Below are 26,750 nucleotides of genomic sequence, written 5' to 3' on the forward strand. Positions count from 1 at the left end.
TATTGTAAGGCTGATTTCTACGCCAAACTTAGTGATGTAAAAAAACATGACAACTCAAAAACATACTCAAAAGGCAAGAGGCCTTATAACAGTTCCACCCAAAACAAGCTGCCATTTATGGTTAAAAAAATGGACTCTGCAAAAAAGGCTGAGTCCACCATTGCATTAGTTGTCGCTGAACACTGTTCCATGCTGGGATGTGATCACATTGGATAAGCATGTAGAGCTACTTCAGACTCCACTGCTGCTACCCACTTCAAAGTGCACAGAGATGATTAATGGTGTTCTAGCACCATACTTTCTGAAAAAGCTGGTCGCAGATGTGGGTGACCAGCCTCCTGCTCGATGAGTCCACGGATGTAAGTGTTTCTAAGTACCTGGGGGTTGTGATAAGGTACTTTAGTGACACCAAGCAGACAATTGTATCAACATTTCTGGGGCTTGTTGAGTTGGAGAGAGGAGATGCCAAATCTATAGCCCGTGCTGTTGGGGCTTTCCTCGAGAAGTGTTGTCTTAAAAAAGAGAGATCCTGGGGATAGGGACTGACTGCCTCTGTTATGACTGGAGTTAACAATGGGTCCATAAAGTGCTGAAGGAGGAGTATGGGCCCAAATATCTGGTTCTTATTCGCTGTGTGTGTTCTAAACATATTAAGGGTGTTTTTCACTCACTTTTAGTCTCACCCACGACGTTATTCCTCTCTCCTACAGCTACATCACAATTACATTCACATGGCCAATTATCCAAATTGGCAATGACGTCATTTAGCGACTTCTAGCGACTTTTAGGACAGCCAATAGCTACTTTCCTTACTGAGGAGTTGGCAACACTGCAGTGCCTCCCCTTTTCAGAGGCCTCGATTAGATGGTTGCAGTCAAGACGTCTTTATTGATCTGAGTTTGTCAGAGTAGCCTGCGATTTTGGTGGCATTAAAGATTCTGCTAGTCGAAAGTGTCTGCCACACGAAGATTCTGCCACACGAAAGTGTCGTAGAACTGCATGCAATGTTTATAAATGGCCATTTTATTTGGATTCTCGTACAAATGTCCATCTAGCCGAGCTCTGTACGTGTGCAAATAAAGGAAAAGAAAAGCAGAACGATATCTTTTTGCGAACAGTGAGTTAGTTATATTATTAGCCTAGTTTGAGTATCCAATCTACTCATCGTGTTAGGAATAGAAGACTATATCTTACATTAGTCTGCAAATAGATAGATGCATGCTATTCTTTATTTTTAGCCTCCACTAACTTGAAACTCACACGCAGCCTATCGGGGCATCCCATTCACTTTGCCAGGACCAATGTGTTAACCCCTGGGGATCCGTGCTAAGCACAAGTACAAGCTGACCCACAGAATACGATCACAGTGATTGCAGAGGGCTAGGAGTATCGCCCTACGCTTTGATGCTAAACCAGAACTTCAAAACATCCATTCGCCAGGGAAACTATATTTGTAAACAGCGGCGACAGATGGCTGTGTCACTCAGACGTTTAGGGGGGGACTTCAGAGTCGCTCAACTCTGTTCTGTCACCGGAGAGGCCTGCTCTGCATCAGATACGTGGCATCTAATGTTCTGGGCCAACTGCAGGGACCACGCAGGAGTAAGTTACAGGCTGTCATGTAGAATTATGTGAGCTAAGCATGTTATCACATCGGCCCCAGCCTTTCTCATATCCACACATACACATGGGCTGGAGATAATTCCCCTTCTCCCAGAACAACTAGGAAGATCGAGTTACTGGTGGGTGGGGTTGCCAGTTTGGATGTATTACTGAGAGAAGGCTAATCAAAAAAGATACACAAAGTATGTGCAGGTTCAATTAGCTGGATTTGGCGCCCATTCATGGCTCCAGCAAAGCACTCTTTAATGAGTAGAATCCAGCAGAACAAATTTGACACATGATTAATTACTTAATTTTCTCGGTCTAAACTGGTTTTCTGGTTGAGAAGACATCATCATATAATCAGAGTACAACCAACTGGTCTGTGTTACAACCAGTTAAAGGTGTATTTTTCAGTACAGGATGAAAAGCTAAAGTTAAATATGTCACATTTAGCTTGTTATCTAGTCAGATCACCAGATTTTCACCAGATAAAGATGTATTGTTCTGGTTACTTAAAATATGCTCACAAAACATCCTTATACGACTATTATACAACCTGACAATGATTGGTTTTGGTAAGGTAAAGGACCATGAAAAAGGATCTAAATGTGTTCATGTTTTGACTCTCACACATAGAGGATGTTTTTGTGAATGAGGACAGAGACTGGCCATCAAGGGAAAACCCAGAGTTGGTTACTTAGCAACTGGCTTGTCTGCTCTTTTTATTAAGTAAGGCGGGCAGGGGAATGAGGTGGCTAGCCACAGAATTCAATGTTTTGCTTTAGAGAGAGAGAGCTAGTTTATAGAAGAGTCAGAGTACATTCGGGCCTTTAAAGGTCAATTGCTGAGTCGCCTCAGCTCAACCCAGCCATTTTAAGTCGTTCACCCCTCAAACAAAAGCCTCGGCTCTAGCTTCGGTAGTATCTCTCCGCACCACAAACTCCTGTGTTAATAACTGTAATGGACCAGAAGGTATTCTTGTCATCATGCTGAAGACCAAGTGTCCTTTCATTGCGCTGAGAGGAGAGATAGCCCACACTGCATTATGAGACACTTGAACAGGCATTGGGGTTGTGTCGTTGTCCTTCTGTGTTTGTTAATTGAAACACTAAATCCAGGGATTATGCCAATTATGCGGCGACGGCGCTCACCTCATTAGCTTTTGATGTCCTCATTACACGCTCCCATCCTCACCTTTAGAGAGACACGCGCACACACAATATGAAGGCAGTCAGTCAGGTTGGCACAAATACGCACACACACACACACAATGAACGCAGGTAGGCAAGCACACATGCACGCTCCCTCGCACACACATGGTCTGTGCCGCTGTGCTCTCTAATGGCATTGGAAGACACTCAAAAGGTCTCTCTGATGATGGGTAGAAGAAAGAGACTCAGGCCTTCCAGGAACTGGCTTACAGTATATGTGCTTGGAATTCAAACCCAGGTCTCTATAAGGACTTGTAAGGCTCCCCCATGTCTATCCACATCTGTAATATTATCTAAAAATAAGGACGCACAACAATGAGGTTCTAGCTCCCGCATGTTTACCTAACCTAACCCTCGCATGTCATACCTAGGTACGGAAACCCCCAAGAGACATCCTACTACATCTTCCCCTCTCCCATGAACAAGAACTCAACATGCCTAACCACTGAAGCATAACTGAAATGCAATTTGGAAACCAGTATTATTCTTGAACATGCCACTTCACATCCTGAAACAGTATGAAAGCATTAAATCACACAGTATGAACATTAACTTAGGTACAACAGTGTCTTTTTGCTGGGTATGGTCCCCAACAGTATGTTTTCTCTTCACGTAACATAGTCTTTCAGAGCTTCACATCCCTTTTTATTTTTTTATTTTTTTCTCCCCAATTTCATGGTATCCAATTGTTAGTACTTACTATCGCTACAACTCCCATACGGGCTCGGGAGAGACGAAGTCGAGAGCCATGCTTCCTCCGAAACACAACCCAACCAAGCCGCACTGCTTCTTAACACAGCGCACATCCAACCAGGAAGCCAGCCGCACCAATGTGTCTGAGGAAACACGTGCACCTAGCGACCTGGTCAGCGCGCACTGCGCCCGGCCCGCCACAGGAGTCGCTAGTGCGCGATGAGACAAGGATATCCCTACCGTCCAAACCCTCCCTAACCCGGACGACGGACCTCCCGGTCGCGGCCGGCTGCGACAGAGCCTGGGCACGAACCCAGAGTCTCTGGTGGCACAGCTAGCACTGTGATGCAGTGCCTTAGACCACTGCCCCACCCGGGATGCCCTTCACATTGTGGCTCTGTGAGCATTCTCTCTCCTTCACCCTCTTTTTGTGCATTTTCTGTGGCCTCAGTCTGTGCGGCTGAAGAAAGAAGAGCTCTGAGGTGTGTTTTGTTCCTTTGTACCTCTTCTGAGCCTGTGTCCACCACATAGGAGCGTGGGGCATCCGCTTTCCTCAGCACTATTGCTGATGTCTTTGAGTTTGTAATCCGTTGACCTTCTGCCAGCTCTGGCCTCTCCGTAGCACGGTGTCTCCGATTTAAAGTCTCCAGTTTGCATTTGTTTCAGCCGTTTGACCCTCTCACCGAAGGCCTTCCCGTTAGGCCATCAGGGTTATAGCTGAGCCGGCGAGACAGGCAATGGGGAACGCAGCCTCCTGCCCGTCAGGACATCGGCAGGCGACGGCCCATGATGCAGTGGTGTAACTCTGTAAGCTAACAGAGCCCTGTATGGATCCTTGTTCTTTTTCAGCAGTCCCTTGACTGTTTTCACAGCTCTCTCTGCCTCACCATTACTGTGTGCATGGTAGGGGCTACTGGTCACATGTGAAGTCATACTCTGCGGCAACAGCAGAAAAGGAGCTTGCAGAGAACTGGAGAGCGTTATCTGTAACCAGGACCTCAGCGACCCCTCGCCTGAAAAAATTGACTTTAATCCATTGATAACACCAGCTGATGTGGTTATGGGTGTCTTTGCTATTTCAATGTATCTTGAGTAGTAATCTACCACTAGCATATAAGTGTCATTTTTCCAATAGAACATATCTGCCCTTATCCTTTTGCCATGGCTGTTTTGGCAGCTCTGTTGCCATTGGCTCCGGATGACAAGGTTGACATTTTGTACAGACCTCACTCTGGGCCACTAGCTTGGCAATCTGAGTACTCAGACCAAGCCACCACACTGACTGTTGAGCCCTCAGTCTGCATTTGGTTATCCCCATGTGTCCATCATGCACTCTGTCTAGCATTTCTGGTTGTAGAGTCTCTGGGATAACTCTCCGTTGTCCTTTCATGAGAAGGTCTCCATTACAGTGGAAGTCACTTTGGTGCACCCAATAGGGCTTCAGCAGCTGAGGCAGTTCCTCCTGCCTGGGCCATCCCTTTTTGCACTGCTGCACTATCTGTCAGCAGGTAGGGTCTCGTTGTTGCTCCTCTGCAATCTGCTGCAGTTTGGTCTGAGATGCAGGTAGGTACCCGGGGGTGCGGCTTGGCCTGGCGGCGCTGAAATGAACATTCTCGAGGCCATCAAACTACTACGCTCTGAGATAGTTGAAATGAAAACGGAGGTGGTTGCTACGATTGAGGCCTGAATACAGGAGGTTTCTGATACTTTAAAAGCAGATTTAACCATCCTGCGGAACGAGACTATGCCAGCAATCACATCACTCAAAACAACAACGGCGTCGCACACTACAACGATTGCAGCACTGGAGACCTCCGCTACCAATGTCTCCGACTTAACTACATCCCTGGAGGCTGAAGTGAAACGCCTAGCTGCGGATTTGAAAAAGGTGAAGGAGAGCTGTGTGAGTTTAGAGGGATTCTCCCACTGCAATAATCTGAGACTTGTTTCGGTCCCAGAGTCAGCGGAAATGCATCGCGCCACTGATTTAGTTTCAGGGCTGCTGAAGGATATTCTTGCCTAAGATGAAAATCCCCTGATTGATCGAGCCCACCGGTCGCTGCGCCCAAAGCCCCGGGATGGGGAGAGGCCCCGTGACATAATTCTTCAAGTGCACTTTTTTCATGAGAAGATGGAGATCCTCCGACGAGCCCGCAATACCACTCTGAGCTTTCAAGGACAGAGCTTCTCCATCTACCAGGACTACTCCCCCACTGTTTCCATGCAGCGCGCAGCTTTCGGACAGGCCAAACGAGTACTTCGGGACCATCCAGGTGTGAAGTATGGACTGCGATTCCCGGCCCGTTTATGGCTATCTCATGAGGGTAAAGACCACACATTTGAGTCTCCGGATGAGGCTATGGCTCACATTCAACGTCACATCAAGAAGTCTTGAACATGCTCACAGTTCAGCAACTGTTGCTTGCGAACTGTGGATAGTAAGTAACCCACCTGTGGTACAATTATGTTTAGATATAACAGGCTAGTCTTGTATAGTTGGCGAACCCATTCAGGCTTATTTGATGTGATCTAATGTTTTGATCATCAAGCATTCAGTCATTTTAATGTAATTGTATTAAGGTTTTACTTAACTCCTGTGTTTCTAGGCTGTATACCCAGCAAACGTTCAACGTTGCACACACAGTTTTTTGGTATTGGTTGTAAGCTGTCTCAGCGTCAACTAGACTACTATTATAATTACTATTATTTTTGATTGTCTTACTACGATTTCATTACTTGAAATTAGATTTTTGGCTGAGAGCCTTTATACATTTTATTTATTGTCTATCTCAATGCCTGTTATAAGACTGGGAATATCATTATATACGTCTACAAGTGGTGCTTTTGTCATTCCGTTTGCACAAGGGATTCACCTTTTTATTTTATTTTTATTTTTTATAAATACATAAAAATAATTATTTTTGCTGCTTGATCCACTAACAAAACATGACTTTAAAGAGTGGGACTGTGGGTTTAGGTTTAAGACCGCACTCTCACAGACACACTGTGCGAAGAGAACATGTTCTATTTAGGCTTGTACCTCGTTTGGGGAGGTATTGTCTGGGATGGGGGGAGGGGGTGGGGGCAGGTTGAATTGTTCAGTTCTAATGTTGTCATTCTGTCTTTTTTTTTTTTTTTTCCTGTACTTTTTCCAAACATCTACCACCGTACATTATTACTCTGAGACAAGTTATTCTGGGGGTTTTGGGCGCTCATTGCTTTTCCATTCTATGTTGTTGGTCAAGTGTTCCACTCAAACTTTCATAGTAAATCAAGAGGTGCTGCTATTCTGGTTGATAAAGCTACTCCCTTTGTAGCTTCTGAGGTTATTGCTGATCCTAAGGGACGATACGTCATAGTAACCGGTAAACTATTTTCTACCCCTCTTGTTTTGGCTAGTGTTTATGCTCCCAATTGGGATGACACAAGTTTCATTTCTTCCTTTCTGTCTGCTATTCCCAATTTAGATGATCATTTGTTGATTTTAGGGGGGGATTTCAACTGTAAAATGTCCACAGTTCTTGACAAGTCCTCACAAACAACTACAGGCCCATCTAAATGTGCCCTACTTATTTAATCCTTTCTTCAGAAATATGCTATGTTTGAGGCCTGGCGTTTCCTACATCCTACAGATAGACAGTATTCCTTTTATTCTCATGTTCATCAAACATACTCCCGGATTGATTACTTATTTTTGGACAAAAACCTTCTGCCTAACCTTCGGCAGTGTATTTACGAAAATATTGTTCTTTCTGACCATTCACCATTAGTGCTTGAACTAGATTTTCCCCAGCGACCTCCTATGTGTTATCAATGGCGTCTCAACCCCATTTTACTCTCAGATGAGTTTGTCAATTTAATTTCTTCTGAAATCACCTTATTCCTAGAAACTAATTCAACACCAGGTATGTCCTGCTCTACCATATGGGAGTCTCTCAAAGCATACCTACGTGGCCAAATTATTTCTTATACAGCCAACCAAAACAGAGTTCGCTCCCAGCGACTTCGGGACCTGAGCGAGTCCATAGCCACATTGGATGAGAAGTATGCTACGGATCCTTCCTCTGATCTGCATAAAGTGTGCCAACTACTCCAATCTGAATTTGATGAGCTTTCTACCAGGCAAGCTGAACAGTTACTCTTGCGAGCTCGATACAAAGTCTATGAACAAGGCGACAAGGCCAGTAAACTCCTTGCACATCAGATCCGTAAATCTGAGGCCTCACGTTTAATCCCACAAATAAGGACCCCGTCTGGTGCCACCACAGTTATACATAAAGAGATCAATGATCAATTCAAACAATTTTACTCTGCGCTACACACCTCTGAATCCCCTCAAGACCCTTTGCTGATTGATTCCTTCTTTAATGGCTTAAATATGCCTTCAATTGATACAGACTCCCATGACTGTCTAGAAGAAGAATTTACACCTGAGGAGATTACAACAGCAGTGTCCGCAATGAAACGTGGTAAATCACCGGGTCCGGGAGGTTTTCCAACTGAAAACAGGACGTTTTCTGGTCTGCTTTGCCCATTCTTGTCTCGACTATTTGCAGAGTGCCTTAATACTTCAAAGCTACCGCCTAGTCTTTATCAGGCTTCAATTTCATTACTATTAAAAAAAACAAAGACCCCCTGGAATGTGGATCCTATCGCCCAATCTCGCTTTTAAACTGTGATTACAAAATCCTAGCTAAGCTTTTAGCCATCCGTATGGAAGGCTTGCTGCACCAAGTAATACTCTCTGACCAGACTGGCTTTGTGAGAAATAGGCATTTATTTTTCAATATTAGGCACCTTATGAATATACTGTACTCCCCAGCGTCGGAGGGCCCGGAGGTGGTGGTCTCATTTGATGCCGAAAAAGCGTTTGACCTCGTTGAGTGGGATTACCTAACAGCTGCCCTTTATAGATTTGGCTTTGGACCCAAATTCATTGCGTGGATAAAGATTCCTTAATTTTCCCCCATGACTTCGGTACGGACTAATAACTTGTCCTCTGACTATTTTCCCTTGCACCGCGGATCCAGACTGGGTCGTCCACTCTCCCCCTTGTTGTTTGCTTTGGCAATCGAGCCTCTCGCCATTGCACTACGCTCTAATGATGCCATTCAAGGTATAATCGGGGCAGGCTTGGAGCAGAAAGTCTCGCTATATGCTGACGACCTCCTTTTGTTTATCTCCAACCCTGATACCTCATTGCCACGTGCCCTATCTGTTCTTAAAAAGTTTGGATCAATCTCAGGGTACAAGCTGAATCTAGGCAAGAGTGAGCTTTTTCTGGTAAACAAGGCTGCTTTAAAGTGCTCTTTTACAAGTTCTCAGTTTAGGATTGTCCGGGATCAATTCACCTACTTGGGAGTTAAAGTGACAAGGAAATATTCAAATTTGTTTCAGGAAAACTTTGTTGCTCTAGCAGACAGTTTGAAACAATCTTTTACTTTTTGGAATTCGCTACCCCTTTCTCTTATCGGAAGGATTAATGTCATTAAAATGAATGTGTTGCCCAAATGTTCATATTTATTTCAATGTTTACCTATTTTTATTTCACTGGATCAAACATTCATGCATTTTATTTGGGATGGCAAGGTACCACGGATTGGTAGAAAACATTTACAGAAGCCTAGGTCATTGGGGGGTTTAGCTCTACCAAATGTTCAGACATACTACTGGGCTGCAAATTTCAGAGCCCTTCTGTACTGGCTGCAGACTGATCCTACTGGCCCTAGACCACTCTGGGTCCAGATGGAGTCTGAATCGTGTAAACCTGCAGCACTTTCCTCTGTGTTGTGCTCGTCTCTCCCAGTGTCCCTAGGCAAAAGGTGTGTCAACCCAATTGTAAAGCAGTCTCTTCAAATTTGGAATCAGTTCCGTTTAGCCTTTAGCCTCCGAGGCTTCTCTCTATCAGGCCCAATCAATCAGAAAATTTTATTTCCTCCATCTTTGAATGATGGGGCTTTTGGCATTTGGCACTCACTAGGCCTCTCCTCGCTAGCCCAATTATTCTTTGATGATACATTTGCCTCTTTTTCTCAGCTGCAGGAAAAGTTCAATCTCCCCCAATCCCACTTTTTCCGCTATCTCCAGACTAGAATCTTTGTCAGAGCTAACACACCTGGATTTCCCCATAGGCCTGCGAATACAACTATAGAGAGCATCTTGGAGATGAACAAGCTTCCTAGGGGCACAATTTCAGATGTATATGCAATCATTCATGACTTACAGAACCCTTCTTTGGTGCCTTTAAAGACTCGATGGGAAAAGGATTTGGGGGAGGAACTTGGGGAAGACGGCTGGGAATCTGTGCTGCACAGGGTGCACTCGTCCTCTTTTAGCACTAGACACAGCCTCATTCAATTCAAGGTGGTTCACCGTATCCAAGAGGCCGAGTGCACCCTGTGCAGCACAGATTCCCAGGCGTCTTCCCCAGGTTCCTCCTCCAAATCCTTTTCCCATCGAGTCTTTAAAGGCACCAAAGAAGGGTTCTGTAAGTCATGAATGATTGCATATACATCTGAAATTGCGCCCCTAGGAAGCTTGGAAGAATATTCTCTGATTTTGATCCTACCTGTGTCAGATGTAAAGTGGAACCAGCCACACTGTTGCATATGTTTTGGGGCTGTCATAAACTGTCAGGTTTCTGGGAATTAATATTTAAATGTTTCTCTGATATATATGACACTGTTATAGATCCGTCTCCCCTTACAGCCCTTTTTGGAGTACTGCCCATAGGTACCCCCCTATGAAGAATCCAGTCGGACACTGTTGCTTATACAACTCTTTTAGCTAGACAGCTAATACTACAGAACTGGAAGATGGCAGCTCCCCCATCTTATAAATATTGGGTGAGATATGTGTTGTGCTCTCTGAAACTAGAAAAAATTCAATTCAATTCACGTGGGAACCCCAAACTGTTTAATGAGGCTTGGGCTCCATTCCGGTCTTACTTTAAACAGTCCATCCTCTGATGGCATTCCAATTAAAACAAAAATAAGTCTGTATTTGACCCCCCTGTGACTTAAGGGCTGGAGGAGCTTCTCTCTGTGTTTTTGCTGGGGGGGCATTAAGGTCCATGTGCTTATCGATTGTGATCCGCAGATGCCTTGTTCATCTTGCCCGGGCAGAGTCTGAAGTGTGAGCTTGTTTTTCCCAGTTATTTTTACATTTTGTTCACACCTACATGAATAATCATTCTATTTTTTTTATTTTAAAGCATTGTAAAACTTTATTTTTGGTCCAGTGGATGGTCGGTCTGTGGCCATGACTGTCTGTGAGTGGTTGCATTTCTCCACCCTTAGCCCTTGACTGTTTACAGGAACAATGGTGAGGTGTTTGCTCTGTCCCTGTACTATAGATTGCCCTTTGTAGCCTTCTGCCTGGTGTGTTTAACTTGTCTAAAGTATGGTATCTTTAAAGCCATTTTTATTTATTTTTTTAAATATATTTTTTCTAGTTGAGTATATTATTTATATTGCTTTGTGTTGTCTGTGTGTGTAAAACTTAATAAACAGAGTTAAAAAAATATATAATAATAAAATGCAGTACAACAGGATATTTCTTAACGTAGCTCTTTTTAGCTAGCTATAACTGGCATGTTCACGTATCGCCAACCAGGATCAAACTGACCATGACCTAACCATTTGAGTGGTCTTAACCAATCATAGCACAGTATGATATGGCGGTAAAATGCATCCAATTATAATTCAGTATGTTTACACTTATGTAATAGTTTAGATAGTTTTGAGTTTGAATGCCAGCCAGTATTGTTTCCCTTTACTTCTCCCAGAAAGATGCTGTCCTGCTGTACCTCCTCTGAAACCTCATGCATTTGCTTGAATCGACAGACAGCTGAAAAGTGTCCTCTCCTGTGACATTTCCTGCATTCTGCATCCTTTGCTGGGCAATAGTTCCATCTGTGGAAAGGGGATTTCCCACATCTGCGACAAACACTTGAACTAGCTACTGGTGCTGTCTGTGATTGTTTTCTCCAGTCTGTCTCTGTTCTGTGTTTCCCTGTTTTTTAAAATATTTTTAGCTCAGGTATGAAAATGCATTTATTTCTTCGCTCTTCAGGGAGCTGCTGTCGCGCAGCATCGTCTGCTGTCTTTTTACTGACTCACTCTGCCTAACCTGGTTTACAGCTTTGGACAAGGTAAACTGGGAATCCAACTGTAACTTTTCAGAAAGTGATATTTCTTATTCCCACTACAATCCGATCTCAGATCAGCTCTTCCCTGAGCGCGCCAAACGGACAATGTTCTGCTAGTTTGTGAACAGCTGTGATAAAACTGTCGGTAGGTTTCACCCTGCCCCTGTTTGCGCATATTAAACCTAGCTCTTTCAAATATAATGTTGTGTCTCCCTACAAAATGCGTTTCAAAACAGTATTTAACTGTAGTTAAGTTTCTCTTCCTCAGCCAATGTTGAAACATTTAATATATCCTCGGCCTCATCACCCATGGAGTAGATCAGTGTATTAACTTGAAATGCCTAATTTTTCACGTTTAAGCCTGAGGCTACCCCTGTACCTTTCAAAGCGCCGGATCCATTTCGGCCAGTTTTGAATGTCCATACAATCAAAATTCTCCGGGGGACTAATGCGAAATAGGTCAGCACTAGCCACTGGCCTGTCCGTGTTTACGCCAGAGCCTGTTGAACTTGGAGTCGCAAACCCTGAAATCTCACCAGTTTTTTCCTCTTGCAACATGTTGCTTAGCAGTAGCTTAGTCCTTGCTCGTTAGCTAGCAAAATAATGATATGCGCTCTTTTATCTCCAACACTGTGCCCTCCCTGCTTTGAAACAGCCTGAATGTAGGATTTACTTGGTACGTCCTTCACATTTATGTGATTATTAAAATCACTTCTGACACCATGTAGTATTGTCTAAAATAAGGACACACGACAATGAGGTTCTAGCTCCAGCATGTTTACTAACCTAACCCTCGTCATACCTAGGTATGGATACCCCCAAGGGACATCCTACTACAACATCCATGAATATAGTCCCACACTACTAGTGGCTCTCTTTGTGTTGTATTAATTCCACCCCCGAACCGTATGACTCGGCACATGTCCAGACAATGCTCTGTCTATCAGTGAGTGGATTAGTAATGCCAGGGTGGTCCAACTGTGTAACATCCCAGTGACACCCACACCGACAGGGTTATATACATTTCAGTGCGAATGGAGTCCAAACCGCACCCTAACTAGGAGCCACTTCGCCGAAGTCAACATCTCAAGGAGACGATAAGTAATAGCACCCGATGGAACTCAACTGGCAAGTCAATAGCATATCAATTAGCTGACCTGCTCAAAACAGAAATTCTACGCACCACTAAACAATCCTTCATCTATCTTTAGAAAGGTGAGGAGATCAAAATAAGCCTCCGCTATCGTGTTGTAATGAGGTGCTTCACAGTGAGTTTGTCTGCCATTTCATCAACATAAGTTAGGCATTTCTTTGAGCCCCATGTTTTCATTCTCTTTGCCTGTTGCATAGGCTATAGCTACAACGTGTCGTGTTGTAGCCGAAAATGACCCACCCTAAATAAATCCTCCCCCCCCCCCCCAGACGACTAGTTTATATCCGATGGTGCCAGCTAGGGTGAATACGAAACACAAGTTAGATACAAACATTTAAGCTCATGTCTAAAATAGAAATAGGGACATATAACCAACCATTAGATAGTCTACCATTGAGATTGAGATCAGAAAAGCAAACCAGAAAGACCAACATGCAACAAATCATCATTGGCACTTCCACAGCCTGGTTGCCCCTCCCAGCACTGGTATGTGGTTGAAGTTCCGGTTGTCTACATGCCCGGGCTTTGACTAGCCTACCCCAGGACCCTTGTAGCCCACCCCGATGGGACGGGAAATGATTTTGGACGGTGGGTAGCAGGGCAGCGCCAGGGAGGGGGTTAGGGGTTGAAGGGCTATGCCTGGCTTGTGCAGGTGCCCTTGTCACTCAGATGGGCTCTGAAGGTGTGCACACACTTGACTCCCTCACGGCTCTTACCCCAGGACAGCTGGGTATTTGCACAGCCTATATTTATCCTCCATTGGCCCCCTGCATAGTGCTGCGCACAACAGAAAATCCTGCCGATATCTTTGTTTCTGTAACTGTTGCTATATTGGCTTCGGCTGAACATCTCGCCACATCCCTGACCTAGATTGTATGTTTGCTGTTCTGGACAGTATTCATATGTAATAAGTTATGTCAATATCCTGTTTTACAGTCATTCTTATTTTTTTGAACCATCTGTTATGATTATTTAGGAAGGCAAACAAGGTGAGCAACAGTGGAAAGCAACCTTTATGTACACATATACACAGATCTCCATTTCTCCTTGATCTATGTAGACTACTAGCGAAAATATACATACATTTTTTATTCCAACAGATGGCAAAACCCATGGAGGATCACTTAGAGAGCACCGTCATCCTAGAGATGACAGAGGGGCAGGAACTGTCCTAGTGGTTGGTATTTCTCTCATTAAGATGTGAGGCTATAATAATGTGAGGCTAACCCTAACCCTGAAAGAACTTCACTGAGGCTCCATTTATTGTAGCTGGGGATTTGAACAAAGATGAAAGATTAATACTCCCTAAATTATATCAGCATATTGAATGCACAACACGAGCTGCCAGAATTCTGGATCATTGCTACTCGAACTTCCGCGATAAATACAAAGCCCTGCCTTCGGCAAATCTGACCATGAATCCATTTTGTTGCTCCCAGCCTATAGACCGAAACTAAAATAGGAAACGCCCATGCGCAGGTCAATACAATGCTAGTCTGACCAATCGGACTCCACGCTTCAAGATTGCTTCGATCACGTGGACTGGGATATGTTCAGGATAGCCTCAGACAACAAAATTGATGTATACGCTGACTCTGTGAGCGAGTTTATTAGCAAGTGTATCGGAGATGTCGTACCCGCTGTGACTATTAAAACCTTCCCTAACCAGAGACCGTGGATTAATGGCAGCATTCGCGCAAAACTGAAAGCGCAAACCATCGCTTTTAATCATAGCAAGACGACCAGAAACAGACCGAATACAAACTGTGCAGCTATTCCCTCCGCAAGGCAATCAAACAAGCAAAGCGTCAGTAGAGACAAAGTAGAGTCGCAATTCAACGGCTCAAACACGAGACGTATTTGGTAGGGTCTACAGTCAATCATAGATTACAAAAAGAAACCAGCCCCGTCGCGGACATCGACGTCTTGCTACCAGACAAATTAAATAACTTCTTTGCTCGCTTTGAGGACAATACAGTGGCACGGACAATACAGTGCCACTGACACAGCCCGCTACCAAAGCCTGTGGGCTCTCCTTCTCTGTGGCCAACGTGAGTAAAACATTTAAACGTGTTAACCCTCGCAAGGCTGCCGGCCCAGACGGCATCCCTAGCCGCATCCTTAGCGCATGCACAGAACAGCTGGCTGGTGTGTTTACGAACATATTCGACCAATCCCTATCCTAGTCTGTTGTGCCCACATGCTTCAAGAGGGACACCATTGTTCCTGTTCCCAAGAAAGCTAAGGTAACTGAACTAAATGACTATCGCCCCATTGCACTCACTTCTGTCATCATGAAGTGCTTTGAGAGACTAGTCAAGGATCATGTCACCTCCACTCTACCTGATACCCTAGACCCACTCCAATTTGCTTACCGCCCCAATAAGTCCACTGACGATGCAATCGCCATCTCACTGCACTCTGTCCTATCCCATCTGGACAAGAGGAATATCTATGTAAGAATGCTGGTTTTTGTCTACAGCTCAGCATTTAACAACATAGTACCCTCCAAACTCGTCATTAAGCTTGAGACCCTGGGTCTCGACCCTACCCTGTGCAACTGGGTCCTGGACTTTCTGATGGGCGCCCCAGGTAGTGAAGGTAGCAGATAACATCTCCACCCCACTGATCCTCAACACTGGGGCCCCACAAGGGTGCGTTATCAGCCCTCTCCTGTACTCCCTGTTCACCCATGACTACGTGGCCATGCACGCTTCCAATTCAATCAAGTTTGCAGACAACACTACAGTGATAGGCCTAATTACCAACAACAACGAGACGGCCTACAGGGAGGAGGTGAGGGCCCCCGGAGTGTGGTGTCAGGAAAATAACCTCTCACTCAATGTCAACAAAACAAAGGAGATGATCGTGGACTACAGGAAACAGCAGAGGGAGCACCCCCCCCCCCATCCACATCGAAAGGACAGTAGTGGAGAAGGTGGAAAGTTTTAAGTTCCTCGGCATACACATCATGGACAAACTGAAATGGTCCACCCACACAGACATCGTGGTGAAGAAGGTGCAACAGCGCCTCTTCAACCTCAGGAGGCTGAAGAAATTTGGCTTGTCATCTAAAACCCTCTCAAACTTTTACAGGTGCACAAATGAGAGCATCCAGTCGGGCTATATCACCGCCTGGTACGGCAATTGCACCGCCCTCAACCCCAAGGCTCTCCAGAGGGTAGTGCGGTCTGCACAACGTATCACTGGGGGCAAACTACCTGCCCCCTGGACACCCACAGCACCCGATGTCACAGGAAGGCCAAAAAGAACATCAAGGACAACAACCATCCGAACCACTGACTGTTCACCCCGCTATCATCCAGAAGGGGAGGTCAGTACAGGTGCATAAAACTTGGGACCGAGAGACTGGCTTCTATCTCAAGGCCATCAGACTGTTAAACAGCCATCACAAACATAGAGAGGCTGCTGCCAACATACAGACTCATATCTCTGGCCACTTAAATAAATGGCCTTAATAAAGTTATATCACTAGTTACTTTAAATAATGCCACTTTAATAAGGATTACATATCCTACATTACTCATCTCATATGTATATACTGTATTCTATACCATCTACTGCATCTTGCCTATGCCCCCCTTTACATTTGTGTGTATTTTGTGTGTTTAAGGTAGTTGTTGTGAATTACTGCATAGTTGGAACTAGAAGCACAAGCATTTCGCTACCCTCGCATTAACATCTGCTAACCATGTGTATGTGACCAATAACATTTGATTTGATTTGATTTACTTCACACGCAATGCTGTATGTGTGGCATTAGCAATGTAGGCACATTTTGTTGTTAGCAACAAGGGAGTTTTAGCAACAAGATATTCATAGAGTTTTTCCCCATAGACTATTTGAAAATAAGTTTAGGCTTTTTCTTTTGTGATCAGAGTTAAGGAGTGTGACTTGTCTGTAGTTTCGCCAATGAGTTATTTTTCAAAAATGTACAGTTGAAGACGGAAGTTTACATACACCATAGCCAAATACATTTAAACTCAGTTTTTCACAATTCCTGACATTTAATCCTATTAAAAATCTCTATTTTAGGTCAGTTAGGATCACCACTTTATTTTAAGATTGTGAAGTGTCAGAATAATAGTAGAGTGATTTATTTCAGATTTGATTTATTTCATCACATTCCCAGTGGGTCAGAAGTTTACACACACTCAATTAGTATTTGGTAGCATTGCCTTTAAATTGTTTAACTTGGGTCAAACGTTCGGGTAGCCTTCCGCTTCCCACAATAAGTTTGGTGAATTTTTGCCCATTCCTCCAGACAGAGCTGGTGTAACTGAGTTAGGTTTGTAAGGCCTCCTTGCTCGCACACACTTTTTCAGTTCTTCAAACAAATTTGCTATAGGATTGAGGTACGGGCTTTGTGATGGCCACTCCAATACCTCGAGTTTGTTGTCCTTAAGCCATTTTGCCACAACTTTGGAAGTATGCTTGGGGTCATTGTCCATTTGGAAGACCCATTTGTGACCAAGCTTTAACTTCCTGACGGATGTCTTGAGATGTTGCTTCAATATATCCACATTATTTTCCAGCCTCATGATGCCATCTATTTTGTGAAGTGTACCAGTCCCTCCTGCAGTAAAGCACCCCCACAACATGATGCTGCTCCCCGTGCTTCACGGTTTGGATGTGTTCTTTGGCGTGCAAGCCTCCCCCTTTTTCCTCCAAACATAACAGTGGTCATTATGGCCAAAATGTTCTATTTTTGTTTCATCAGACCAGAGGACATTTCTCCAAAAAGTACAATATTTGACCCCATGTGCAATTGCAAACCGTAGTCTGGCTTTTTTATGGAGGTTTTGGAGCAGTGGCTTCTTCCTTGCTGAGCAGCCTTTCAGGTTATGCCTATATAGGACTCATTTTACTGTGGATATACAGTGCCTTGCGAAATTATTCGGCCCCCTTGAACTTTGCGATCTTTTGCCACATTTCATGCTTCAAACATAAAGATATAAAACTGTATTTTTTTTGTGAAGAATCAACAACAAGTGGGACACAATCATGAAGTGGAACGACATTTATTGGATATTTCAAACCTTTTTAACAAATCAAAAACTTAAAAATTGGGCGTGCAAAATTATTCAGCCCCCTTAAGTTAATACTTTGTAGCGCCACCTTTTGCTGCGATTACAGCTGTAAGTCGCTTGGGGTATGTCTCTATCAGTTTTGCACATCGAGAGACTGACATTTTTTCCCATTCCTCCTTGCAAAACAGCTCGAGCTCAGTGAGGTTGGATGGAGAGCATTTGTGAACAGCAGTTTTCAGTTCTTTCCACAGATTCTCGATTGGATTCAGGTCTGGACTTTGACTTGGCCATTCTAACACCTGGATATGTTTATTTTTGAACCATTCCATTGTAGATTTTGCTTTATGTTTTGGATCATTGTCTTGTTGGAAGACAAATCTCTGTCCCAGTCTCAGGTCTTTTGCAGAGTCCATCAGGTTTTCTTCCAGAATGGTCCTGTATTTGGCTCCATCCATCTTCCCATCAATTTTAACCATCTTCCCTGTCCCTGCTGAAGAAAAGCAGGCCCAAACCATGATGCTGCCACCACCATGATTGACAGTGGGGATAGTGTGTTCAGGGTGATGAGCTGTGTTGCTTTTACGCCAAAGTTTTGCATTGTTGCCAAAAAGTTCAATTTTGGTTTCATCTGACCAGAGCACCTTCTTCCACATGTTTGGTGTGTCTCCCAGGTGGCTTGTGGCAAACTTTAAACAACACTTTTTATGGATATCTTTAAGAAATGGCTTTCTTCTTGCCACTCTTCCATAAAGGCCAGATTTGTGCAATATACGACTGATTGTTGTCCTATGGACAGAGTCTCCCACCTCAGCTGTAGATCTCTGCAGTTCATCCAGAGGGATCATGGGCCTCTTGGCTGCATCTCTGATCAGTCTTCTCCTTGTATGAGCTGAAAGTTTAGAGGGACGGCCAGGTCTTGATAGATTTGCAGTGGTCTGATACTCCTTTCATTTCAATATTATCGCTTGCACAGTGCTCCTTGGGATGTTTAAAGCTTGGGAAATCTTTTTGTATCCAAATCCGGCTTTAAACTTCTTCACAACAGTATCTCGGACCTGCCTGGTGTGTTCCTTGTTCTTCATGATGCTCTCTGCGCTTTTAACGGACCTCTGAGACTATCACAGTGCAGGTGCATTTATACGGAGACTTGATTACACACAGGTGGATTGTATTTATCATCATTAGTCATTTAGGTCAACATTGGATCATTCAGAGATCCTCACTGAACTTCTGGAGAGAGTTTGCTGCACTGAAAGTAAAGGGGCTGAATAATTTTGCACGCCCAATTTTTCAGTTTTTGATTTGTTAAAAACATTTGAAATATCCAATAAATGTCGTTCCACTTCATGATTGTGTCCCACTTGTTGTTGATTCTTCACAAAAAAATACAGTTTTATATCTTTATGTTTGAAGCCTGAAATGTGGCAAAAGGTCGCAAAGTTCAAGGGGGCCGAATACTTTCGCAAGGCACTGTAGATACTTTTGTACCTGTTTCCTCCAGCATCTTCACAAGGTCCTTTGCTGTTGTTCTGGGATTGATTAGCACTTTTCGCACCAAAGTACTTTCATCTCTAGGAGACAGAACGCGACTTCTTTCTGAGCGGTATGACGGCTGCATGGTCCCATGTTGTTTATACTTTATACAGATTAACGTGGTACCTTCAGGCGTTTGGAAATTGCTCCCAAGGATGAACCAGACTTGTGGAGGTCAACAGTCTTGGCTGATTTCCCCATGATGTTTGAAGGTAGGCCTTGAAATACATCCACAGGTACACCCCCAATTGACTCAAAATAGGTCAATTAGCCTATCAGAAGCTTCTAAAGCCATGACATAATTTTCTGGAATTTTCCAAGCTGTTTAAAGGCACAGTCAATTTAGTGTATATGAACTTCTGACTCACTGGAATTGTGATACAGTGAAATATTCTGTCTGTAAACAGTTGATGGAAAAATGACTTATGTCATGCACAAAGTAAATGTCCTAACCGACTTGCCAAAACTATAGTTTGTTAACAAGAAATGTGTGGAGCGGTTGAAAAACGAGTTTTAATGACTCCAACCTAAATATATGTAAACTTCCGACTTCAACTGTAAAAGCCAGCTCTGTGTGGATAGAGACCACCCACACTGACCACCAAATGTATCCATGATAGGCCTACGTCTGATGGTACTCAACACTATGTATCTAATAAGACATTGTAAGTTTGGGTATCTCTAAATAACCTGCACAACAGTGTTCCTTACTTAAGTAAGGGTCAAATACAAAGCAGAATGATTTATGCTACGTTCAGCCCTGCGTTTCTTGAGGTCTTTCTGACTGCTCCGCTATTTAAAAGCTTCAATCAGCAAAGGTCCCAATGCCCGAACACACACACACCCTTAGGGCAATCTTGGCTAGATTCTCTGAAGCAAATGTGCCCACTCCATAGTTAGCTCACCTCTGGGCCTCTGGGAATTTCGTAATGTCGACTGGTGCAGGCACTTTAATGAACAGGTGGAAATGCCGGGTTGGGACTCATTTTGTAAACATTCTTGGCTGACCCCTCCAAGCTATAAAGAATTAAGGGATTTACGATGTTCAGCTTGGCGCATTCCCGAACCAACGGCACAGTCAGACAGTGGTAGTGTTCCTTACATTAAGCTATGTGTTGTATTGCTTTTACAAGCTTCACTCAACAATATATTCCCCTTCCTGTCGATGAGTTTATTTCTCACTCGATGTGATATTGACTCAAAATTTAGTGTGAGTCATCACAAGTTAGTGTAGTGGGATCAAAGCATCAGTTGTCATTCAGTGGTCGGATAAAGCCGGGACTCAATCCGATTGGCCCTTTTTGGCTGTGCACCATTTAAAGGCAATGTTACCACAGTCGCGGAGATCGCATTCAATGTAAATGCTGCAGATGTTTGCAAAATTGGAAATGACCTTTTTAAATGTCAACCGTGCTACAAAACGGATCTTCCGTGGTCCAGATTGGATTCTGCCTTGGGTCCTGTTTTTGATTGGAGTAAATGATAACTGCAGTCATTATAGAGTGTATTTTAAGGCCTTGGAGCTAGGCCTTGTTAGATCTGGGACTCAGGGGATACTGCAGCTTCAAGAGTTCTTAGTTGCTGAGGAGCTGGCAAACACCTCAGCTTGGGTGAGAGAGACACCTCATCGTTTAATTACTGTGGGGATGTAGCTGGATTGGGACTTTAAAGGTCAAGATTAGTCTGAAAGTATTGTGGTCGGTCTGAAAGTGCTCGACTTAGTTTATCTTATTGTTGTGCTATTTATTGTAGCATATGCTAATCCTCACACTGTTGGGCTTCTGAAGCCTCAATATCTCAATTAAATAAAACAAGCAGTTTTACACACCAGGAAGGCTTGTGGTTTAAGAGGAACATTAGCTGACCACATTGCAAAGATGACTGGTGCTTGGTGACATGGCTAACCGCTAAGTGTTGAACCATGACCTTAACAAGAGCTATCTGACCCCCTTCCACCAAACCCCATCTTTCAGGCTGTTTTTAATACTGTGTGATAGCACATATTTCTCGGTCTGCAGTTAGTGTGTATCCGTTTTAACAATAGTTATAGACACAGACAATGTTTTAAAGTGCCACATTGGTTGGTGTTACATTAAGTAGCCTCAGACATTGGATAGAGAGGTTCAGGGTTAGCATAGACGCAGACAGTGTTGATTTTCAGGTCCAACCTATAAGCCGTCTCCGTGTTATCTTACCTCCAGGTAAGCTGATGGGGCCACAACCCTTTCCATTGTAGTCCACCTCACTGATGTAGATTACCTTCTTACACAGCCTCCAGAGGCCAAAGTGGGCCGCCTCACACGTCGCGTTCACCTGCTCCACCCGCGGGCTCAGCACGGCCCAATGGTCCGTCACCACCGCCGTAAACATGGACGCCATACCCACCAGGATCACAAAGAACGTCATCTTCACCTTTGTACGCTTGTGCATGGTGCAGTTTGTACGTGGAAACACTGACAAGAAGATGGACAATGAAGAGGAAATGCGTAGCGCCGAGGTCCTCGCTTGGATCAGACTTGTGGGGACGTCGATGGTGGATTTCCGCAGGCTTCGCTCCTTTAACAGCCACACAGCCTTCCACAAATGTCTCTCTCTTCCCCAGCCTACACCCTCCCACTCTCTCTCTGTTGGATCTGCGCCTCTGGTTTGAGGGAAAGGGGTCAGTTTTGTTGTGCCCTAGTTTTCACGGCCCTCTCCCTTCTCTGACTGTGTCGACTGAGGGGGGCCTGTGTGCCTCAGACTACAGCTGTTAAGGTGGATCAGGAAAGTTGATGACCAAACCGACTGCCATGGTGTAGGGGGGGGGGCTGCTGCTGCTATAAATGTGTGCTGTGATTCAAGATGTCAGGCTGTCTTTATTGGGTTACATCAAAGTGTGCATGTGTAAAGTGCCATGATAAGGGACGTAAATCATTTTTATTTCCCGGTACTTACGCTAATATATTCAACACACTTTATGTGGCAAACATCTCAGTGAACTATACATGTGCTGTGACACAGAGTAAGTCTAGGACCTGCCATTTTTACCAGTTCATTTACAACTGCACTGGGGTACTGACATCTCATGTCCATCCTATGGCAATATGTGGATGCTGTTTTAAAAGGATTTGTGTTGTTGCTATCCTCAAACTGCTTGGTCTGAGTTTCTATGTATCTCTAAACTATTTACAAGGACTAAATGTGTTTGTAAACAGCAGCTGTCTCGCTGCAGGCCTGAGAGTGGCTTTGACATCCCCTCAAGGAACCAGACTCCGGTATTGCCAATCCTGACATTACTGACTCTTTGCCAAACTCCAGCACATATCAGATTGATAGTACATGGTAGTGAGCTTCACCAATGTCCCAAAAAAGTAATAATACTTGAAAGTCTTACTTAAGCAGTTTTTTGGGGGGTATCTGTTTGACAACTTTTACTCTGCTCTATTCCTACAGAAAATATGTACTTTTGACTCCCATCCATTTTCCCTGAAACAAAAAGTACCTGTTTCATTTCAAATGCTCAAGTAGAAAAGCAATATGGTCCAATTCACGTGACTATCAATATAACACAATAAACACAAATATTGCGTTTGCAATTGACTTTGGAGTATGTGCCCCTGCCTCTCTGAGGCATAGGCAGAAATTGCTGTGTTTGGGGTAAAACAGAGTAAAAGTGTCTGGAGATGGGCCAACATTTTCCAGCAAAAACATCGACATTGTAAGTGAAAATTTGGGCAATTGCATCACATAACACGTGATACATGTGATCAAGAAACACCACAAGTTTCCCTTGTCAAACAAGCCCGTTATTAGGCATATTGCCAAGTAGGCAGCACAGGTTAAAACCGTTTACAACACCGCTGACGAAACAAGCTGACCATCCGAGACCGACAGTAAACAAACATAATTAAATACACATCATAGGAGGCGTGTGAGTTTCTCATGTTTGGCGTAGCAGCTCAGCCCGAACTAGAATACATTTATTTAATCGAATCTAGGCCTGCGAAAAGGGGATACATATTGTACAATATGACATACATCTAGACAGGAGGAAAGTATTGCGCGAAACTTTCCAGTGGCACTGACTCGCCCAATGAAGACAGTGAATATGCGCACTCAACAGGCATATGTCCGACGCTCTCCGCTGGTGCCAATAGATTAGTCCTGGTACACCAGTTTGTTGTAGCCTACTAACGGGAATAAACTACAGTACGTTTTACAGTTAAATCATTTGAAAGGATCAATCAGGAAAAAATGTGCCTTGTGTTTATCCTGCGATTGAATTTTGAAATATTGCGATAGGCTAGGGCTGTTTTTAGATGCTTTTCATTGACAATATTTCATATTTGCCGGGCGTGCGCTGACCAAGCTGCAGGCTTCCCTGTAGCCTAGGTGCTCATGATTTACCATATGACTGCGATTTAACCAATTAGGTCCCAGTAACTTCTTACTGCATATGCAATGTTTCTGATTAGTTAGAGGACAATACAACCAGCGAATGAAGTTCATTTATTTCATTTTAATTAAAAATAAATAAATATTTTAAACCAGCGGTGGGTCAGTATTCAACCTAGCATGGCCTGGGCCCAGCCATGCCCCACCCTGGCTTGCCTCTGTAAAAAAAATATAATATATATATATTATGTACCGTGGTGGGAAAAGTACTACATTTACATACTTGAGTAAAAGTAAAAAGTAATTCATATTCCTTATATTATATTACGCATATATATATATATATATATATATATGTATATATATATATATATATATATATATGCGTAATATAATATATGTTTATCCAAGAGACAGTGTAAATTTGGTCCGATTGCACTTCCTAGGGCTTCCACTAGATGTCAACAGTCTATATATATGCGTAATATAATATAAGGAATATGAATTACTTTTTACTTTTACTCAAGTATGTAAATGTAGTACTTTTCACACCACGGTACATAAGTACATTTAAAACCAGATAGTTTTAGGCTTTTACTTAAAAACTTCTTATGGCTGGGGGGCAGGATTGAGTAGCTTGGATGAATAAGGTGCCCAGAGTAAACTGCCTGCTACTCAGGCCCAGAAGCTAAGATATGCATATTATTAGTAGATCTGGATAGAAAACACTCTGAAGTTACTAAAACTGTTTGAATGATGTCTGTGAGTATAACATAACTCATATGGCAGGCAAAAACCTGAGAGAAAATCCAACCAGGAAGTGGGAAATCTGAGATTTGTAGGTTTTCAAGTCTTTGTTTATCCAAGATACAGTGTAAATTTGGTCCGATTGCACTTCCTAGGGCTTCCACTAGATGTCAACAGTCTTTAGAACCTTGTTTCAGGCTTCTACTGTGAAGGGGGGGCGAATAAGAGCTGTTTGGCTAAGGGGTCTGGCAGAATGCCATGAGCTAAGTCATACGTGCGGTCGTGAGAGCGAGCTGCGTTCCTTTTCATTTCGAAAGACAAAGGAATTGTCCGGTTGTCAAAGGAATTGTGTATACATCGTTTGACATGTTTCTACGAACTGTAATGGAACTTTTTGACTTCATCTAGAGTAAGTGCCTGCGCCTCGTGAATTTGTATTTGTGAATTAAATGCAAGAACAAAAAGGAGGTATTTGGACATAAATTATGAACTTTATCGAACAAAACAAACATTTATTGTGGAACTGGGATTCCTGGGAGTGCATTCCGATGAAGATCATCAAAGGTAAGTGAATATTTGTAATGCTATTTCTGACTTCTGTTGACTCCACAACATGGCGGGTATCTGTATGGCTTGTTTTGGGTGCCTGAGCGCTGTACTCAGATTATTGCATGGTGTGCTTTTTCTATAAAGCTTTAAAAAAATCTGAGACAGTGGATGTATTAAGAAGAAGTATATCTATAATTCCATGCTAAAAACTTGTATTTTCATCAACATGTATGATGAGTATTTCTGTAATTTGATGTGGCTCTCTGCACTTTCACCAGATGTTTATTTGAGGCAATATATTTCTGAACATAACGCGCCAATGTAAACTGAGATTTTTATTAACTTTATCGAACAAAGCATACATGTATTGTGTAACATGAAGTCCTATGAGTGCCATTTGATGAAGATCATCAAAGGTTAGTGATTAATTATATCTCTATTTCTGCTTTTTGTGACTCCTCTTTGGCTGGAAAAATGGCTGTGTTTTTCTGTGACTAGACGCTGACCTAACATAATCGCATGGTATGCTTTCGTCGTAAAGCCTTTTTGAAATCAGACACTGGTGGGATTAACAACAAGTGTATCTTTAAAATGGTGTATAATACTTGTTAAAATTGAGGAATTTTAATTATGAGATTTCTGTTGTTTGAATTTGCGCTCTCCACTTTCACTGGCTGTTGTCAAATCGATCCCGTTAACGGGATTTCAGCCGTAAGAAGTTTAAGTAGTATTTTACTAGGTAACTTTTATCTGTACTTAGTCATTTTCTATTAAGGCATCTTTATTCAAGTATTTGAGTACTTTTTCCACTGTTACCTAGGATAATTTTTTGCAGTTAAAGTTTTTGATAATATGCTTTCCCTCATATTTAGCTTCATCACATTTTGATTGTTTTCCAATCTAATAATGTTGTACTTTGAATTACACATTACAAATGTTTTTCATTGTTAATTTATCACTGTTATGTGAACAACTAAAGTATGAAATGCTACTGGTGCACAGTTATTAACAATTTTACTTCTACATTGCTTCTCCCACCACAAGTGCTTTGTTGTAACATTGGCTGAGATGATGCCTTGGTCAATCAAGTTAACCTTTACATGGCTAATTACAATAGCCAATGTGGTTAATGAGTGGAAGTCTATTTGTAAAAGTATACATGAAAAACATAAATACACTTTTTTTGTAAAGAAAATATAGGAATTCTAATTCAAAAACCATTTAGTTGATCATGCTAGTATACTAATAATACAATGGTGTTTGGTCAACTACATCAAACGTACAACATTTACGATTAATTAGAATTTGTGTATACTTCTAATTTGAGAAATATACATAAAATGAAGTTAAGATGTATTCAAAGTATATTTGCTGTGCTCTATATCTAATATACTAAGAATATAAGTAAAGAAAAGTGTCCCAATTTAGATAATTTTCAATGTATTTAATATACATAAATGCTAATAAAGTTCATATTAAATGTATATAAATTATATTTAGACCATTTTAAATACACTAAAGTATATTTATCACAGATACTTAAATATATGAATGAAGTATGATTTAAGTCTATTTAAATATGTATTTTTCTGCTTGGGTTGTGATGATGGAGACTATTGCGAACACCTAGAAAGGACACCAGTCAGTCAGTCCCACCCTGCCGCTACCCTTTAACAGCAAATTCA

General features: G+C 42.8%; 1 protein-coding gene across 1 annotated transcript in view; it reads right to left on the minus strand.

The window, feature by feature from the left end:
• The window catches only part of LOC109865839 (voltage-dependent calcium channel gamma-1 subunit), a 36,876-nt gene extending 14,754 nt beyond the window's left edge, over window positions 1–22,122 (minus strand). The window contains exon 1 of the mRNA XM_020454308.2: window positions 21,591–22,122. Coding sequence (XP_020309897.1) covers window positions 21,591–21,825 — 235 coding nt within the window. The 5' untranslated portion in view covers window positions 21,826–22,122. The remainder of the gene's footprint in view (window positions 1–21,590) is intronic.
• Between the last annotated feature and the right edge of the window lie 4,628 nt (window positions 22,123–26,750).

Source organism: Oncorhynchus kisutch, linkage group LG20 (genome assembly GCF_002021735.2).
Source record: "Oncorhynchus kisutch isolate 150728-3 linkage group LG20, Okis_V2, whole genome shotgun sequence".
NCBI lineage: Eukaryota > Metazoa > Chordata > Actinopteri > Salmoniformes > Salmonidae > Oncorhynchus > Oncorhynchus kisutch.